At 36.4% G+C, this 14,448-nt stretch overlaps 3 protein-coding genes across 9 annotated transcripts in view; 2 read left to right on the top strand and 1 right to left on the bottom strand.

Annotated features, from left to right (window-relative positions):
- The first annotated feature begins 299 nt into the window (after positions 1–299).
- Positions 300–4,352, top strand: LOC116845577. 3 transcript variants are annotated; one of them, XM_032818402.1, is made up of 8 exons: positions 300–409; positions 531–674; positions 769–1,056; positions 1,200–1,375; positions 1,448–1,603; positions 1,678–1,866; positions 1,945–3,798; positions 3,892–4,352. In XM_032818402.1, exons 2-8 carry the CDS (start codon positions 632–634, stop codon positions 4,234–4,236), a joined length of 3,051 nt encoding a protein of 1,016 aa, XP_032674293.1. In that variant the 5' UTR covers positions 300–409; positions 531–631; the 3' UTR covers positions 4,237–4,352. The 3 variants fall into 3 exon arrangements, with proteins under 3 accessions (XP_032674293.1, XP_032674295.1, XP_032674294.1); XM_032818403.1 differs by lacking the exon at positions 300–409 and adding an exon at positions 410–428; XM_032818404.1 differs by lacking the exon at positions 1,448–1,603 and having other exon boundaries at positions 365–674.
- A 1,063-nt stretch (positions 4,353–5,415) lies between these two features.
- LOC116845578 (DCN1-like protein 5) lies at positions 5,416–10,571 on the top strand. Of its 5 annotated transcripts, none has more exons than XM_032818410.1 (5): positions 5,416–5,477; positions 7,588–7,729; positions 7,979–8,345; positions 8,444–8,651; positions 8,741–10,571. In XM_032818410.1, the coding sequence occupies exons 2-5, from the start codon at positions 7,599–7,601 to the stop codon at positions 8,824–8,826; spliced, it is 792 nt and encodes a 263-aa protein (XP_032674301.1). In that variant the 5' UTR covers positions 5,416–5,477; positions 7,588–7,598; the 3' UTR covers positions 8,827–10,571. The 5 variants fall into 5 exon arrangements, with proteins under 5 accessions (XP_032674301.1, XP_032674298.1, XP_032674300.1 ...); XM_032818407.1 differs by lacking the exon at positions 5,416–5,477 and adding an exon at positions 5,618–5,716; XM_032818409.1 differs by lacking the exon at positions 5,416–5,477 and adding an exon at positions 5,739–5,978.
- Positions 10,572–10,915: 344 nt separating this feature from the next.
- Positions 10,916–14,448, bottom strand: part of LOC116845579 (nucleolar protein 10) — a 7,216-nt gene continuing 3,683 nt past the window's right edge. The window contains exons 11-16 of the mRNA XM_032818411.1: positions 13,454–13,570; positions 13,056–13,285; positions 12,553–12,930; positions 11,958–12,138; positions 11,660–11,875; positions 10,916–11,454 (exon numbers count right to left, since the gene is read on the bottom strand). Of these exons, the coding sequence (XP_032674302.1) occupies positions 11,212–11,454; positions 11,660–11,875; positions 11,958–12,138; positions 12,553–12,930; positions 13,056–13,285; positions 13,454–13,570 (1,365 nt within the window). The 3' untranslated portion in view covers positions 10,916–11,211. The remainder of the gene's footprint in view (positions 11,455–11,659; positions 11,876–11,957; positions 12,139–12,552; positions 12,931–13,055; positions 13,286–13,453; positions 13,571–14,448) is intronic.

The raw sequence follows: 14,448 nt of genomic DNA, 5'->3' as shown, positions 1-14,448 counted from the left end.
CCAATAATGGCTGCGTTCAGCAGAGAAAGCTACTTTGTAACTATTGTAAAATTCATGAATCTGATTGGTACATGCTCTTGGATTCAACCAAAATTAAGAACATACTCCAATAGCTATGTTCAGAAATCCTATTCGATGGGTAGAGTTACTTTAATAAACCAATCAGGATAAATAAATCTTAATTCCTTTTGCCCTGATTGGCTAATTAAATGTTACTTTACTCACCGAGTAGGATTTCTGAACGCAGCCAATCAGATTCACGAATTTTACACAGTTGCAAAACAGCTTTCTCTGCTGAACACAGCTATTAATACCTCATTGGAAGAGCGAACGAGGAAAGAACAAGAAAGTACAGAGTGGTACAGAGAGTGTATATATAAAGAACAGATGCCTAGGTTGACAGTTGGAGGTTAGGAATAGAAGGCTGTGTAAAGCATTATATTTATCATAGCATGTGATGTAGCCGTGACCGATTTATAACTAATTACATCTCATTAATGTAGTAACACTCTGATTAATTATTATTGCAGAAAAAATATACTTTGTGTATCTGAATACTTATGAACAGTTTCAATTGAGATCGAGCGTCTCGTACTGAGAAGATAAACAAATCGAGATTCAATTCAACGAAATGAATACGCTAAGTGATACAAATGTAAAAGAGACGAATGCAGGTAACACTATATTTTCATATTATCTTATAGTGTATCGTTAAGAAACTAAAGTATATCGTACAAGAAAATAATGTAGAACATTGTTTATAATCAGAAGTGAAACTACAGAAGACTGTTCGTTCCAACTTGGTGAAGATTTTCAAGTGCTCCGAATGTGGATTGACTTTCGATCGTGCTTCACAATTAGGCTATCACCATCGAAGTATTCATCTAGGAGAGCGATCTCAAATATGTCAGATATGTGGGAAGGGTTTCTTTCGCAAAGCAGATCTGCGCACACATTTGAATATCCATCTGGGTACAAATTTCTGCATTTGTGAATTCTGTGGAAGGAGATTCAATCACATATCAAATCTTATAAGGCACTGCAGAGTGCATGCAGGTGATGTATCCAATAATAATGAAGCCAGATGGTATTGCATCAGAATACAGATATTTGGATCAAGTCATCTGTAAACAGAACGCAAATAGTATCGAACATGATAACCAAGTACTTATCAGCACTTTTATTTGCGTTATTTGCAGGAGTCAAGCCTTATCTATGCTCAATTTGTGATAGACGGTTTACACAAGTTTCTTCGCTAGTAAGACATAAACAAATAATACACGGGATACCAAAGGAAAGCATGCGCCAGTATTGCAGTTCTAGTCTTATCAGCAATAAATCTCAAGTCACTAAGCATGCATCTAAGGAGAATGAGGTAGCGAGCTATTATCATTGTCAGTTCCATTTGTGTCTGCATCATTATTCGTATTACAATGCAAATTTTTAGTTTGTCAAAAGTATCGCGACAAAGCAACAATCGATCACTAAACGGCTATGTTGTTACGAATCTTTTGCGGGGATTGTTTCAATTGCCCCCACGCGACAACACAGAAAGTGTCATTCCGAGAGCACTGTGTTGTCGGAATGCAATAGTTGTAAGAAGGTGATGGTTAAATCTGTAACTTCTCGACAGAGGTATGTCTAAGGCTCACGTCTCATTATTTCGGGTCTTTTCAGACGACAGACAATAACGTTAAAGATAGGTATCACGAGAAAATATGCCCAGAATTGAAATGCCAGGATACTGATAGGGAGACAGATACGCAGAAGAATAAAATATCCAATCAACATAGTACCGAGGTGAACAGTACAGCTGTAGCAGCATATTTACCTTTGGAGACTGTCATTTACGTCACATCTAAACAGGTAAATATTCCACATTCAGCCGTTATATGATAAGAACACATAATTCTATAACCTAATAATGTTAAAACATGTGAGCAGTTCGAAGAAGATAATTTAGCAGAGATCGAAAATCGGTTGTCGCAAGATTACCTCGCTGGGATCGAAGAAAAATTGCAGTCTATCGATTTGTCGACAAGTAAGACTGTTGCTTCGAATCCTCCTCAGAACGCAGCCGGTAATCACGAGCAGACACCATCCAAAGACAACATAATTTATCTGCATCAGCTCGACAGAAACAGTTTCACCTTTCTACCGCGAGACAGAGGACCTGGCGACGCAGACGGACGTGTGATACAAGATTTCAAAGAGAATCTTGCGAACGATGTCGAGAAATCGTTGGACATAAGAACAAACCTGCAAACGTGTGATTCCGACCCGGTAGATCAAAAGTTTCTGCATAAGCAAATGTGCAAAGAGACTATCAGTGACGACAGAAAATGCGACAAACCGTCGTTGAACGATGACAATCAGTTGTACATAGAGCTCTCCGAATTGGGATTGTTGAAATTCGACGAGTCCCGTTACTGCAGTAATACAGATCTGGACGCGGTGAAGTCTGAACATTCTGCGGATATCGCGGTTGATGGCTTAACGTACACCTCTGTTGCGGCGCAGAATCAGAATAATTTGGCGCGCAACGGGGAGAATCCGGAGGGTTTAAATAATCCGAGTAGCATAGTGTTAAACAATGAGGACCCGATGTTGCGTATGGTGCAAACAGAGGCGGGTGAGCAGTTTTACGAGTTCATAAGCAATTTGGTGGAGAAGATGCAGGATACCACGAGCGTGGAGAACACGGGCGATAAAGCACAGGAGCCGTCGAGCGCCTTTGGACATTGTCAAAGTACAGATCCGCGAGATTCGCATGAAAATAACGGGAAGAGCGATCGGACGGAGCACCAACAGACTCTGGAGGATCTCACCGACATAAATAATGAATTCAATTACACGCAGTTCGATTTTCACAGAGACGAGAAGGGCTTCACCGTTCTGTGCAACGAGTCCGGGCCTTTTCAACAGGACTCGCGAGCGAACACGACCGCACTGCAGGAGAAGAATTTGCAAGCCTACAGCTCCGGTAACCTGGAATTGCTGGAGAATGAATCGCATGTGGATTTCGACAAGTACGTGGAGACGAATTTCGAGGTGTTCGAACGACTGAACTACGAGAACTGTAGTGAGAGGTTTCTCGAGTTTGTGGAGGTCGCCGATATCGGTGTAGAGTCCTCGTCGGAAAGTAAAGAGTCGCCGATGGTATGCTTGATTCAAAATGACGGCGATCAGCTATTGGAACTGCTGCAGGATTGTCAAATTACCGAACAAGAGTCGGATTTCGTTTCTGCGGGCAAACTCGACGAGGATTGCTCGAACGTTTTGCAGGATAGCAACAAGATCGTCGATTGCACCGAGGGTAAGCCTGACTTCTTCACGTACGTCGAGAATAACGCGCCGTTAGAGGAAAACATGAATAGCGATCGAGACACCGTAGACAGCGGTGATCCTTTGTATACGGATCTGATGATCAATGATGATGGTATGAGTATGAGTAATAATAAAAATGCGAACGACGAGAATCGCGTCGAAACGTCAAAGGAGCCGAAGGAGCCAAAGGAGCCGAAAAAATCAGAGAAACTGGAGAAATCGAAAAACTCTCCGAAGAAGTATCAATGCTCCGTGTGTAAGAAAGCGTTCTCGACGGCTTACAATTACAAACAGCACATTGGCATACACTTCACGGATCAACAGAAGTTCCACTGCAAAGAGTGTGGAGTGTCCTTCGCTTGGAAGTCTACTTTGAACAAACATATCGCGAGTACCCACAACTCAAACTGGCCGCCGAAATTCGTTTGCAACATTTGCCCGAGGGTCTACAGTACCTTATCGCAAGTAAACGTGAGTATTTATCTCACTTGGGTTCTTAAAAATCTTTCAATGATTGATCAGCCTAGGCTGATTCAAAGGCTAATACGCTTATTTTATACGTAGGAGCACGTGAAGAGGGATCACCTGAAGCAACGTAATCATGTTTGCGATTATTGCGGCAAGTCCTTCTTCAAGAGCTTTGACCTGAAAACCCACAGCAGAACGCACACTAACGAACGTCCGTACGCGTGTCGAGTTTGCGGCAAGAGGTTCCATCATCAGAGCCATATTATTCGTCACGAGCGCACACATTCGGGCGAGAGGCCGTACGTTTGCGTCGTTTGCCAAAAAGCCTTCATACAGCCCAGTTCGCTAAAAGTGCACGAGCAAAAGCATCGACAGCTCAGGATGGATATTCTGAATTACCAGATCGACGAGGATGATCCTATTGCGTTGATGACGTTATAAAAATTACGTGACCGTTACTGTATTATAAGAAATAATTCAAATATCACAATTTATATTTTATCGCCATTGTTACCGCCACATTATTTTTTTAACTAAAACTGTTGAAAAGATGGAAAGTGGACTATTCATTTCATCGCATCGTACGAGTTAGCTCGTAAGCTCAGTTTGTGAAATCTTGAAAGCATACGTTTAATTTGTCTGTCTGGTACTCGATTATTTTATGATCAAATATTGATATTGACTTGATTGAAAATCATATTTCCATGGAATACATTTACGATGATTGTAACGTTTTATGTTAGAGGAATCTGATTTCACAGAAAAAACCGGAGAATTGCAAAGATCCAAGCGCGCTTAAATTTGCCGCCATGATTGAGCGGTGGGATGTCACGTCACTAGCCTTCGCAATGAGACAAGTTAGGCCAAGTTCGTCTTGCACGCTTTTGTGCTGAAAGTATTGTATCTTCCTTTGATATGTAATAAATGATAAAGAAAATAATGCTTTCAGCACGGAAGCGTGCAAGACAAACTTAGCCCTAGTGAAGAGATATTTGCAAACACCGAGGTATTATTCAAGACTGTCAGAGACGTGGATAAATTTTCATATTGGCAAAGGGGTCTTGAGGAACCCGGACGTAATTGAAAGATGACTTCGACCATATTTAGCTGATATAAGCGGACATTCAGTATACGATGAAGTATCAACTGTATAATTTTCAACTATCTTGAAGTTGGATCGTATACAGACAATAATGTATATGCAATGAATATCTTCAATATTTTTATAAAACTATATAGACACATCTAACCTAATCAACGGTCTTCGTCTATGTCGTAAATATTCTTTTTCCAAAAAAAAAAATGGCTTGAGATGAATAGCGTGTTGTTCAGTGCTCGATATGTCGCAAATGTTGAGAGTTCTGGAGTCTGTTTTCTATTGCTGAACTGGTTCACTATTGGTTGCACTAGTTCTCTCTTATCTTTCTTCCACCAAGTTTTATCTGTATATCTGTCTCTTTTTAAATTCCGAAAATATACACTAGTTCAGCAATAGAAAACAGATCCCTGCTAAAAGAGATTCGATTGGTCGATCGATTATCGACTGCCGATGGCGCCATGATCGATACGGTCGGCGTGCCCGCCAATACGAATTGAATTTCAACACGCATCTTACTGACAACGGCAGGGACAAGCGACACATGCACATCGCTCCAGCGGGTTTCTCGAGCAAGGAAAACAAGGTAGGCAGAACGGTGTCATCGTGCACGCTGTCCCTTGCCCGACTCCCACGCGATTCGCACCATTGCGGTTCATTATTCGCGAACGTTCGCCGCTGAGGCGCCGCGCTCCACCACGATAAAAGCGCATCTAATATTACGACATGACTCACGCCGCGATTCTCGCGATCCGTTCACGACAGACGTGAGACCATTCCCGTTTTCGTGCCCGTTCGCATTCGCGTCTACTCTCCGCGCACACGGTACGTCCTCTCTTTTTCTTTCTCTCTCTCTCTTTCTCTTTCTCCCTGTCTTTCTCTTTTTGTACCTCCCTCTCTTTTTCTTCCTTGCTGCGCGCTGTTATATGTATACGCTACTTCTCTCGCGATTTCACTAGTGCACGGTGCGAGAGCGAGCGCGTATCCACTCGGCGATAACGTGACTGCCGAATAGTAATCGTCGGATTGTTTAGGCGTGTTGAATCATCGTCACGACCTCAGATCGCCGCTCGCGGTAGCCCTTCAGGTAGCCCGAGAGATCACATGTGCTTACGAGTCACTCTTGCAGAGCCAGCAGTGCGATCGAAAACCCGACGATTGTTGCGTGATACTCGAATTTAATTGACGTTCCTAACCTCACTTTGCGATATCGCTCGCTCTCTCTCTCTGTCTTTCTCTCTCTTTCTCTCTTCCTCTCTTCCTCACTCATTCACTCACTCACTCACGCTCTGTCACTTTATCTCTCTCTCTCTCTCTCTCAATCTCACTCTTCCTTCTGTATCGGGCACGGAGAGATGTCAGTTTAACATCGACGAAAAAATCCAGTTGCATTGCTCTCGCGGCTGCTGCTCACCTCTAAATACTGCTTAACTCGATAACTCGATAACGTACGTCTCCGTTGCGTGGTAAGAGAGCCTGATCACTTATCGTTCGCGAGATCCTCTCCCGTCATCCTGATCTTGTACATTGTACTGTATCCGTCCTCTATCAATAATGCAAACATCGTGTTAATTTTACGTGTGCATTCTTATTATTTCACGTTTTCCTATGTTATTCCGTGATTTCGTTTTTTTTGAAAAAAAATGCAGTTTTTTTGTTACGAGAATTTAACGATAATGTAGACATTGTCTTGTGGGAGTAACATGTATTATTTATAAACATGTGCAACAATACGTATGGTTGGATTTACGACATAACTGTGATACTCATAATGTTATTTTATCTGTTTTCTTTTTAAGATAGATGCTCGAAAGTGTTTCTTTAGCTTTACATGCCGTACATGAATGCATTGTGACTTGTGTTTATTTCTAAGCTATTTTTAATCAGTTTTTTAAATATTATTTTTAAATGTGTTTTAAATGCTATTTCTTACTTTATGAGTGTTGTAAGTTATTCATAGTTTTTTAATTTTATTTGTATAAGATTACACCTTCCACAAAACATTTCTGCTATTCTGTAACAATTAAATGGATCAAAATGATATAAAGTAACAATTTTATCTCATTGAAACAGGATACATAGATAAATAAGTTTATAAGGACATTTTTATATCAATTCTTAAACATATATATATATATATATATATATATATATATATATATATATATATATATATATGTATATATATATATATGTATATATATATATATATATAGGTACAGTGGGTTGCAAAATAATTTAGATACAATAAAATTAGGAGCTCACTGAACTGCTAAAATTAGAAGTTATTACTGATAGGCTTGCCTAATGATTATATTATTAAATATTATTATTATTGTATTCTTAATTATATTATTGTGTAATTCCATCAATGACTCAATTTCGACAGTTTGGTGAGTTCTGAAACTATTGTATCTAAATCATTTTACAACTCACTATACATATTTATCTGTTAATGTAAAATATTCACTTCATGTATTATTTGTATTTTTTTCTTTATGAATACATTTGTTCAACTATAAGTTACTGTAAGTTACATAAATGAATCAGTTGGAATTCTAAAAATTACTATATCTTAACTATATTAGAAGATAATTGCATATCTATATTTAAGATAACATATGTCTCATATAACATATCTAAGATATTTATATCTAAGATACTATGTTTAAATAACATACAAATCTTTATTTTAGTGAAGGAAGGGATGCCACGAGGCAAGCGTAGAGTACTTTCTAATACAAATCACAATCACACTTCTGTTGAAATGTCACCTAGTGCCCATGAGGAAGGTTTACCTAGACATCCTTCAAAACGATTAAGACAACACACTCCCAGGTAAGTTTGAAACAGTGTCTTTTATTATGATAGTCTATAAAAGTATTTGTATTATTATTTATCAAATGTTGTTTATTAGCCAATAATCACAACATTTTGATTTAGCTGTATTATAAGTTATTGATACATGTGTCATATGTTAAAATTGTTTAAAAGAAGCTTGCATATATATCATTTTTATAACTTCTGATATATACTGTAATATTCTTATGATATACTTATATGATATATAAATAATAATGTTTGCAGTGCCCGGCGCTATATGAAAAACGAGGATGTATCCAGTGCGTCAACTTTTTCACAGAAGCGTTGTATTACTTGGTTCAGGGAATATACCACACCAGACGAACCGGATACTCTAGGGCCTGAAGGAATGGAGAAATTTTGCGAAGATATCGGGGTAGAACCCGAAAACGTAGTAATGCTCGTTCTTGCATATAAAATGAATGCACGTCAAATGGGCTTCTTTACACTGAGCGAGTGGCTGAAAGGTTTTTCGGAACTTCAGTGCGACTCTATTAGTAAAGTACAACAAAAGCTCGAGTACCTAAGGAATCAATTAAACGACCCACACACGTTTAAGGGGATTTACAGATATGCTTACGACTTCGCTAGAGTACGTATGCTTTCGCGAACACCGACATACGCACATAATAAATACCGGATAATTTTCGATGAGGATAGCTTCTGATTGTTTTACCGAAATTCCTGTAGGATAAAGATCAACGAAGTATGGACATGGAAACCGCAAGAGTAATGCTACAGTTGCTTTTGGGTAAACATTGGCCACTGTTTACGCAATTTGCTCAGTTCCTAGATCAATCCAAGTACAAAGTGATCAATAAGGATCAATGGTGCAACATATTAGAATTCTCACGTACAATAAATCATGATTTATCCAATTATGATTTAGATGGAGCATGTAAGTACAGCGAGAAGAGTATCTGTACTATTGAGCGGTGAGTGTAATAGATTGCCTTACATACATGTGGATGACGTGGATGCTTTCAGGGCCAGTAATGCTCGACGAATTTGTTGAATGGTTAAAAATTCAACGAGGTGAGGATGCGTCATCGACAGAAGCAAGAGGCAGCTGAAACATCTTATGAGAATAGTCCATTGAACTAAGAACAATTCATCATTTTTTTTTTATCATAATTCTTTGTTGATAATGAAATTTCCGTTCACGGATCGTACCCTCGCGACATTTCACTTGATCATACGTTACATTCGTACTATTCTTCCCTTTTTTTTATTAAACAATAATAATATAAGTAGCTTATCTTTTAATATGATTTACGGTATCTCTTTTATGACTCGATTGAGTATCGCGTTCAAACGTTCTTGGTTACTCTCATCACTACTTACAGTTGATCCGGGGTTTGTCGCAGAAACTCGTGTGGTTAAAAATAAAACTATTTTGATATATAAAATTTACTTGTGCAATTTTTGTAAGAATAATTTCGAGATAACGAATTCAATGATGTAAGCAAGCTAAAATCATGTAACGTTTTTCAAATTGAGTATAATGCTTAAGAGGACGATTACCATCAACTTCCAGTGATTGTAGAATGCACACTTTATGTCATTGCGAATATGTTAAACATATTATTTAAATAAACCGATAAAAGAGCAGCCATATACGACTTTCACATTCCATGTCGTTTAGTTAACGTCGGTAATATAAATTGTCTCGGTACTCACAAATTTTGATTAAATTTTGATAATACGTTTTTAATTTTGTATTTCATTTGTGCCGCTAAAAGTCTTATGTAATATCGACGATATTTTTTACAAAATTTTCTATATGTGTAATATTGTCAATGAATAAATTAATCACGAATATCATTAAGTAGAATCATCGGCAAGATAAAACATACATTATGCCAGGTGCTACTACACAACGTTTAGTATTCTAAAAGCAGTATCATAAAGTGTCGATATCATGCTATTTAGTCAAAATTAAGTAAACTTTGTAAAAATGCTGAAATTATCGATGTATATTAGAATAACGAGAACTCTTATTAAAACATGGTAATATTTATTAAGTATTACTTCTCGATCTTTCGAATTCACCGATATCATGATCTATGCTTTATTCGATAAGATAAAATCCATAATACAAAAAAGGGACTTTTGTTTCGTGATTATTCATTTACGAAAAAAGAAAAAAATATAATAATATGTGTACCTCAAATTAATATTTTACTCACAATATTAATAATGCGTGTATCCGTTAATTGTTATATTATTCAATTTCTGCGACTCTCATCTAAAATTTTTAATATCAAGATTTAATATTTTAAAGCATACATGTCGCCTCCAACAACTTCTACAGAGATTTCGAAACTGTATGTATGATGATTATATAAGACAACTATGTAAAATATATTAGTTTGATAAAGTGGTAATCCCGTTTCCATTTAATGGATTTATCGTGGTTTAATAGACTTATTTTTTCAATTTATGCGTCACTGAAGAGTTATCCTGTAAATAAATTTTATCAAGAAAGAATCATATTAACAATTAACAATCACAAGTTTGTTCAATTGTTAAACTTATTTCATATACTCGAATATACATATATTTCTTCTGCATGTGTATTTCTATTACATCAATAATGTAATTAGTACTATGTATATTAACGATATAATTCTCACGCGTTTCTCTTATAGTCTCCTAAATACAAAGAATATAAATTTTCTGAAAAGGAAATCTATATTCATTGTAGATTTACGCGGATTATAATTCGTTTTAAGCTGCAACTATTACTGCCGTATTTGGGGCATATATAATGTACTGGATATGATAACGAGAAGTAAATAAAATACTTTTTCCAGTATTTCATTTATTATTCTCGATTGATATTTTTATTTTAGACATTACATAATCTTATAGAAAACGTACAAAATGTACGTTCTTCTAAGAATACAATTTTTTTAATTAATTATAATTATTATATATACATAAACACATGTATTAACATGATGCTATAATTTTATACATACACATATATATATATAAAATTATTAATATATATAAGTATAATAACAATGTTTTTATGATAATATAATTACATTGTTCAAATTATCATATAATAGCCATTTTCTAATGCGAATATATTAAAAATGATATTAATAGTAATTATAACTATTGTATATTACATATGAATACGGCTTACAAAAGTATCTTTAAAGTGAAATAATTTATTAGGTGGATATAGATAATACATTTTACATAAATAATAGTATACGTTGTATACTTAAAACACACAGGGCATACATTGTGCAATATATCACGATTGTATTATTTTGAATCTTTCGTATTTCTACAAAAATGAAAATTGTATATCGTGTTTAGAATTGTGTGCGGAAGCTCATAATAAGTATATACAAATTTTCATTTTTTAGAAATTCAGATTCAAGATGATTCGAAAAAATAAGTTCCTTGAAATAAACTTTTCTTCAGTAGGTTTCACACAGTTATTGAAAGAACCGACATTGTCCTAAGGTAAGAATAGAAATACTGCCGATAGTTAGCAGTAGACACAAATATCTACCTGTGATAGGTACTCTGAACAATCTAGCGTACATTCTCAAAGAGGACGTGTACAGAAGTATAGTATCAAGATCTTGTCCTGGAGTACCCTGATATACAAACGGTCGAACACGTACTTCGTGTCCTATGGTCTGCATCATGGAACAGGCGGTGGTTAAACGCGCGGCCTGAAGAAAATACGTAAAAGTGAATTCGCCAGTGAGCCAAAGGAAATATCACGATATAATAACACAGGAATGATTCAGCGAGTAAAAAAATCATTGACAGAACGTTATTGCAACAATATCCAATAGTATGTAATATTTTCTAATATATAGTTTTTAACATTGTGTTATATTGTGTTTTTTTGCATTTTTTATTTACTAAGAATACCTGTACGAACGGTGCGATTGATATCAATACCCATAACATAACATTCATCACATTGACAAATGTGATTGAACTCTTGTTCATCTCTTCGGCATCGTATTGAAATAGCCAGATGATACCTGCAGCCGCCCACGACATATTGACTATAGTGTAGATACATACAGCCGGGCCTAATTCGTCGTTAAAATATTTCAGTAGCTTCTTAAACTCGCAAATTTCCTGCAAATCACAAGCATTGATTTCTGCTCATTAACGGAAGATACAACGGATAGAATGTTGTTAGAGTGTGTTGATTGCGAACCCTCATCCAATCGATGGGCGGTAGAGTATGCTGAAGCAATTTGCCGCGTAAGAAGTAGAGATGTGACATCAATAGCTGTCCTTGTAGGCAGTAACTCGTTATGATAGTTCCTTGAACCATGTCATGCCACAAGGTACACACGATTAGAAATACTTTCATCGTTATCTTTACTTGATGCGGACTGCAAAAATGGTATGAGATATAGAAAATTGACGTGTAAAATATAAATATGGAAAAAATAAGAAATAGGTATAAATTAGATATAGAAAATTCGATATAAAATCGTTACTCAAAAAGAAAAGATCAAATGAAGCTAGCACATGTAAGCCAGAATGTAAGTGTGTAAGGATTCACGTCTACATGAGCAAGTTTCAAAGTGGTTAACTTGTATCTGTGTTTTGGATCAAAGGATACACAAAAGTTATTCTAGCTTGATCATTTTCTGGCGATAGGAATAAATGATAGATGCTCTGTTTTTTTTAACTGCATTTCTGAACTACTGCAATAAGTTAAAGTGAGAGAAAGTATATTTGTTTCACTCTAATTTATTGCACTAGTTTAGCAGTGCAGCTAAAAAGAACAGATCAAGAATTACCTGTGCTCCAACCAGCGGAATGTAATATTTCCCTTCGCCATTAGGATATTCACTGTAACTAACGCCATGATCATCCAGACCACGCTCAATGCTATGAATAACCACAGTATATGAACAAGACGCTTCTGATTGCCGCGATTCACGGGATTCGACGAAAGCAAGAAGGCCCTTTCCATCAGATTCTGCAGCTGCTCGTTCTCCTTGATGCGAAATAGATACACTGTGTATATGTATGCGACTAAATGCAACGCGCTTGGAATTAAGTAGCTGAATATCATGTTTCCATAGCACAGCGGTTGCGACCGCTCTCCGCCGACGTCCGATATAGTTTGTCCATTTTCCAACGGTAATACTTTGTAACAAAATCCTCGGTCTCTCCTGAAAATAAGTACATCTTTATCATAGTGATTGTAAATCGAACTCATATTAATTATATTTAATATGGACATGGAAATTTCACGATTTAATATTGCGAAGAAGTAGAAAAATACTAATCGTTTTACCTGAAACAGGCCATGTATTGTAAAATGTATCCAATGCACATAAATACAGTAACTTGGAAGGTATGAAGATTCGCTAAGATGCAATACCGAGAGTCATCGCTGCTGGTTGGTTTCAGTCCCATTACTGCTAGCAGTCTCAGATACGGCATCAGTATTTTGTGTTTGCAATAATGAAGAACCGCCGATGTACTCAAATTCTCGTAATCCGGCATCTCGGCGATCTCACCAACCTGCACAACAGACATATCATTTTAACATTTACTTCAGCCTATAACTTTGCACATTTGTAATACTCTGTGCGTCACAATATGTGGATTGAACAGTAAAATACACAAATAAAGAGTCATGCGAGAATTTACAACAAATTAATACACATTAATAAAAACACTAACACTTACTTCGGTGCTTTGAATATGTAGATCCGTTAATATGGATATGGAGACTTGAGTAGATTCTTCATGATTTTGCTGAGGTGGTGGATCCTTGCCATTTTTTGACTCGTTGTTAGAGTCCAACTGTAAATTTCAGATAATTCTGTTATTAATATCGTTTCGTTATATACTGTAAGTTTCATGTACTCTACAAAAAAAGGAATCTTAACGCATATCTTAAAACAACTACTAGTTGTGTAAACATTATAACAATATGGTATAAACTATAAACAATATAACATAAAAATAAAAAATATATAGTGTTAGATAGAGAGAAAATTACATTTCGTATAATTATAATTTTATATATCATTGAGTATGTTACAGATTACAATCGAAAATTAATTTCCTGTTCTCACACTATGTGTGTAAAGTATTGAATGGAAGACATACTGTACGCATGTTCCCGAAATAAAGTTCGATTACTCGATGTTTGTTTACATCAAAGTCCAAACAGCATTCTTAGCTTAGTATTGAGAACTGAGTCTAGTAAGTCGATATACATGTTGGGAGAGAGAATCACCACTTTATTTAAATATTGATATCTTTTATCTCGCGTGCGAAGCAATGACTGTCAACAGTAATTTAGTGTCGTGCAATTTCTCGCAGTTAAAATTATTTGGCAAACTTATTTAAAAATAATAATTAGCGACTTACCAATGCCATTTCTTCTGGTCAAGAAGTGCGATGCTTTTGAACTTGGACAACACTTATATCAATAGTTCGACGTGTAGCTTTTTCTTTCACCCTAACATGTGAATTTAATTATATCACCGTTCTCCGATGACATTTCACCTCTGCTCGGAGATATCCATGTGCATCGCAGCTAAACAAATTATTGTGCTCGCGGCGCTATAAATCGCGTTATAAGCACAGTTGTGATGTATGCGGAAATACGATGCATTAGGAGTAAGTGCGATCAGAGAGAGAGAAAGAGAGAGAGAGAGAGAGAGAGAGAGAGA

The sequence above is a fragment of the Odontomachus brunneus genome, unplaced genomic scaffold (genome assembly GCF_010583005.1).
Source record: "Odontomachus brunneus isolate Ranch 3 - 2012 unplaced genomic scaffold, Obru_v1 Obru_scaffold_053, whole genome shotgun sequence".
Classification (NCBI taxonomy): domain Eukaryota; kingdom Metazoa; phylum Arthropoda; class Insecta; order Hymenoptera; family Formicidae; genus Odontomachus; species Odontomachus brunneus.
This window is presented reverse-complemented; position numbering and strand designations above follow the sequence as displayed.

Excerpts from the sequence above, each read along its gene's own strand:
- LOC116845577 (XM_032818402.1), top strand. The coding sequence starts at position 632 with ATGAATACGCTAAGTGATACAAATGTAAAAGAGACGAATGCAG. Across the intron at positions 1,376-1,447 it reads ATGCATCTAAGGAGAATGAG|TTTGTCAAAAGTATCGCGAC; the intron begins GTAGCGAGCTAT and ends GCAAATTTTTAG. Across the intron at positions 1,867-1,944 it reads TTTACGTCACATCTAAACAG|TTCGAAGAAGATAATTTAGC; the intron begins GTAAATATTCCA and ends ACATGTGAGCAG.
- LOC116845578 (XM_032818410.1), top strand. The coding sequence starts at position 7,599 with ATGCCACGAGGCAAGCGTAGAGTACTTTCTAATACAAATCACAATCAC. Across the intron at positions 8,346-8,443 it reads ATGCTTACGACTTCGCTAGA|GATAAAGATCAACGAAGTAT; the intron begins GTACGTATGCTT and ends AAATTCCTGTAG. Across the intron at positions 8,652-8,740 it reads TTATGATTTAGATGGAGCAT|GGCCAGTAATGCTCGACGAA; the intron begins GTAAGTACAGCG and ends GGATGCTTTCAG.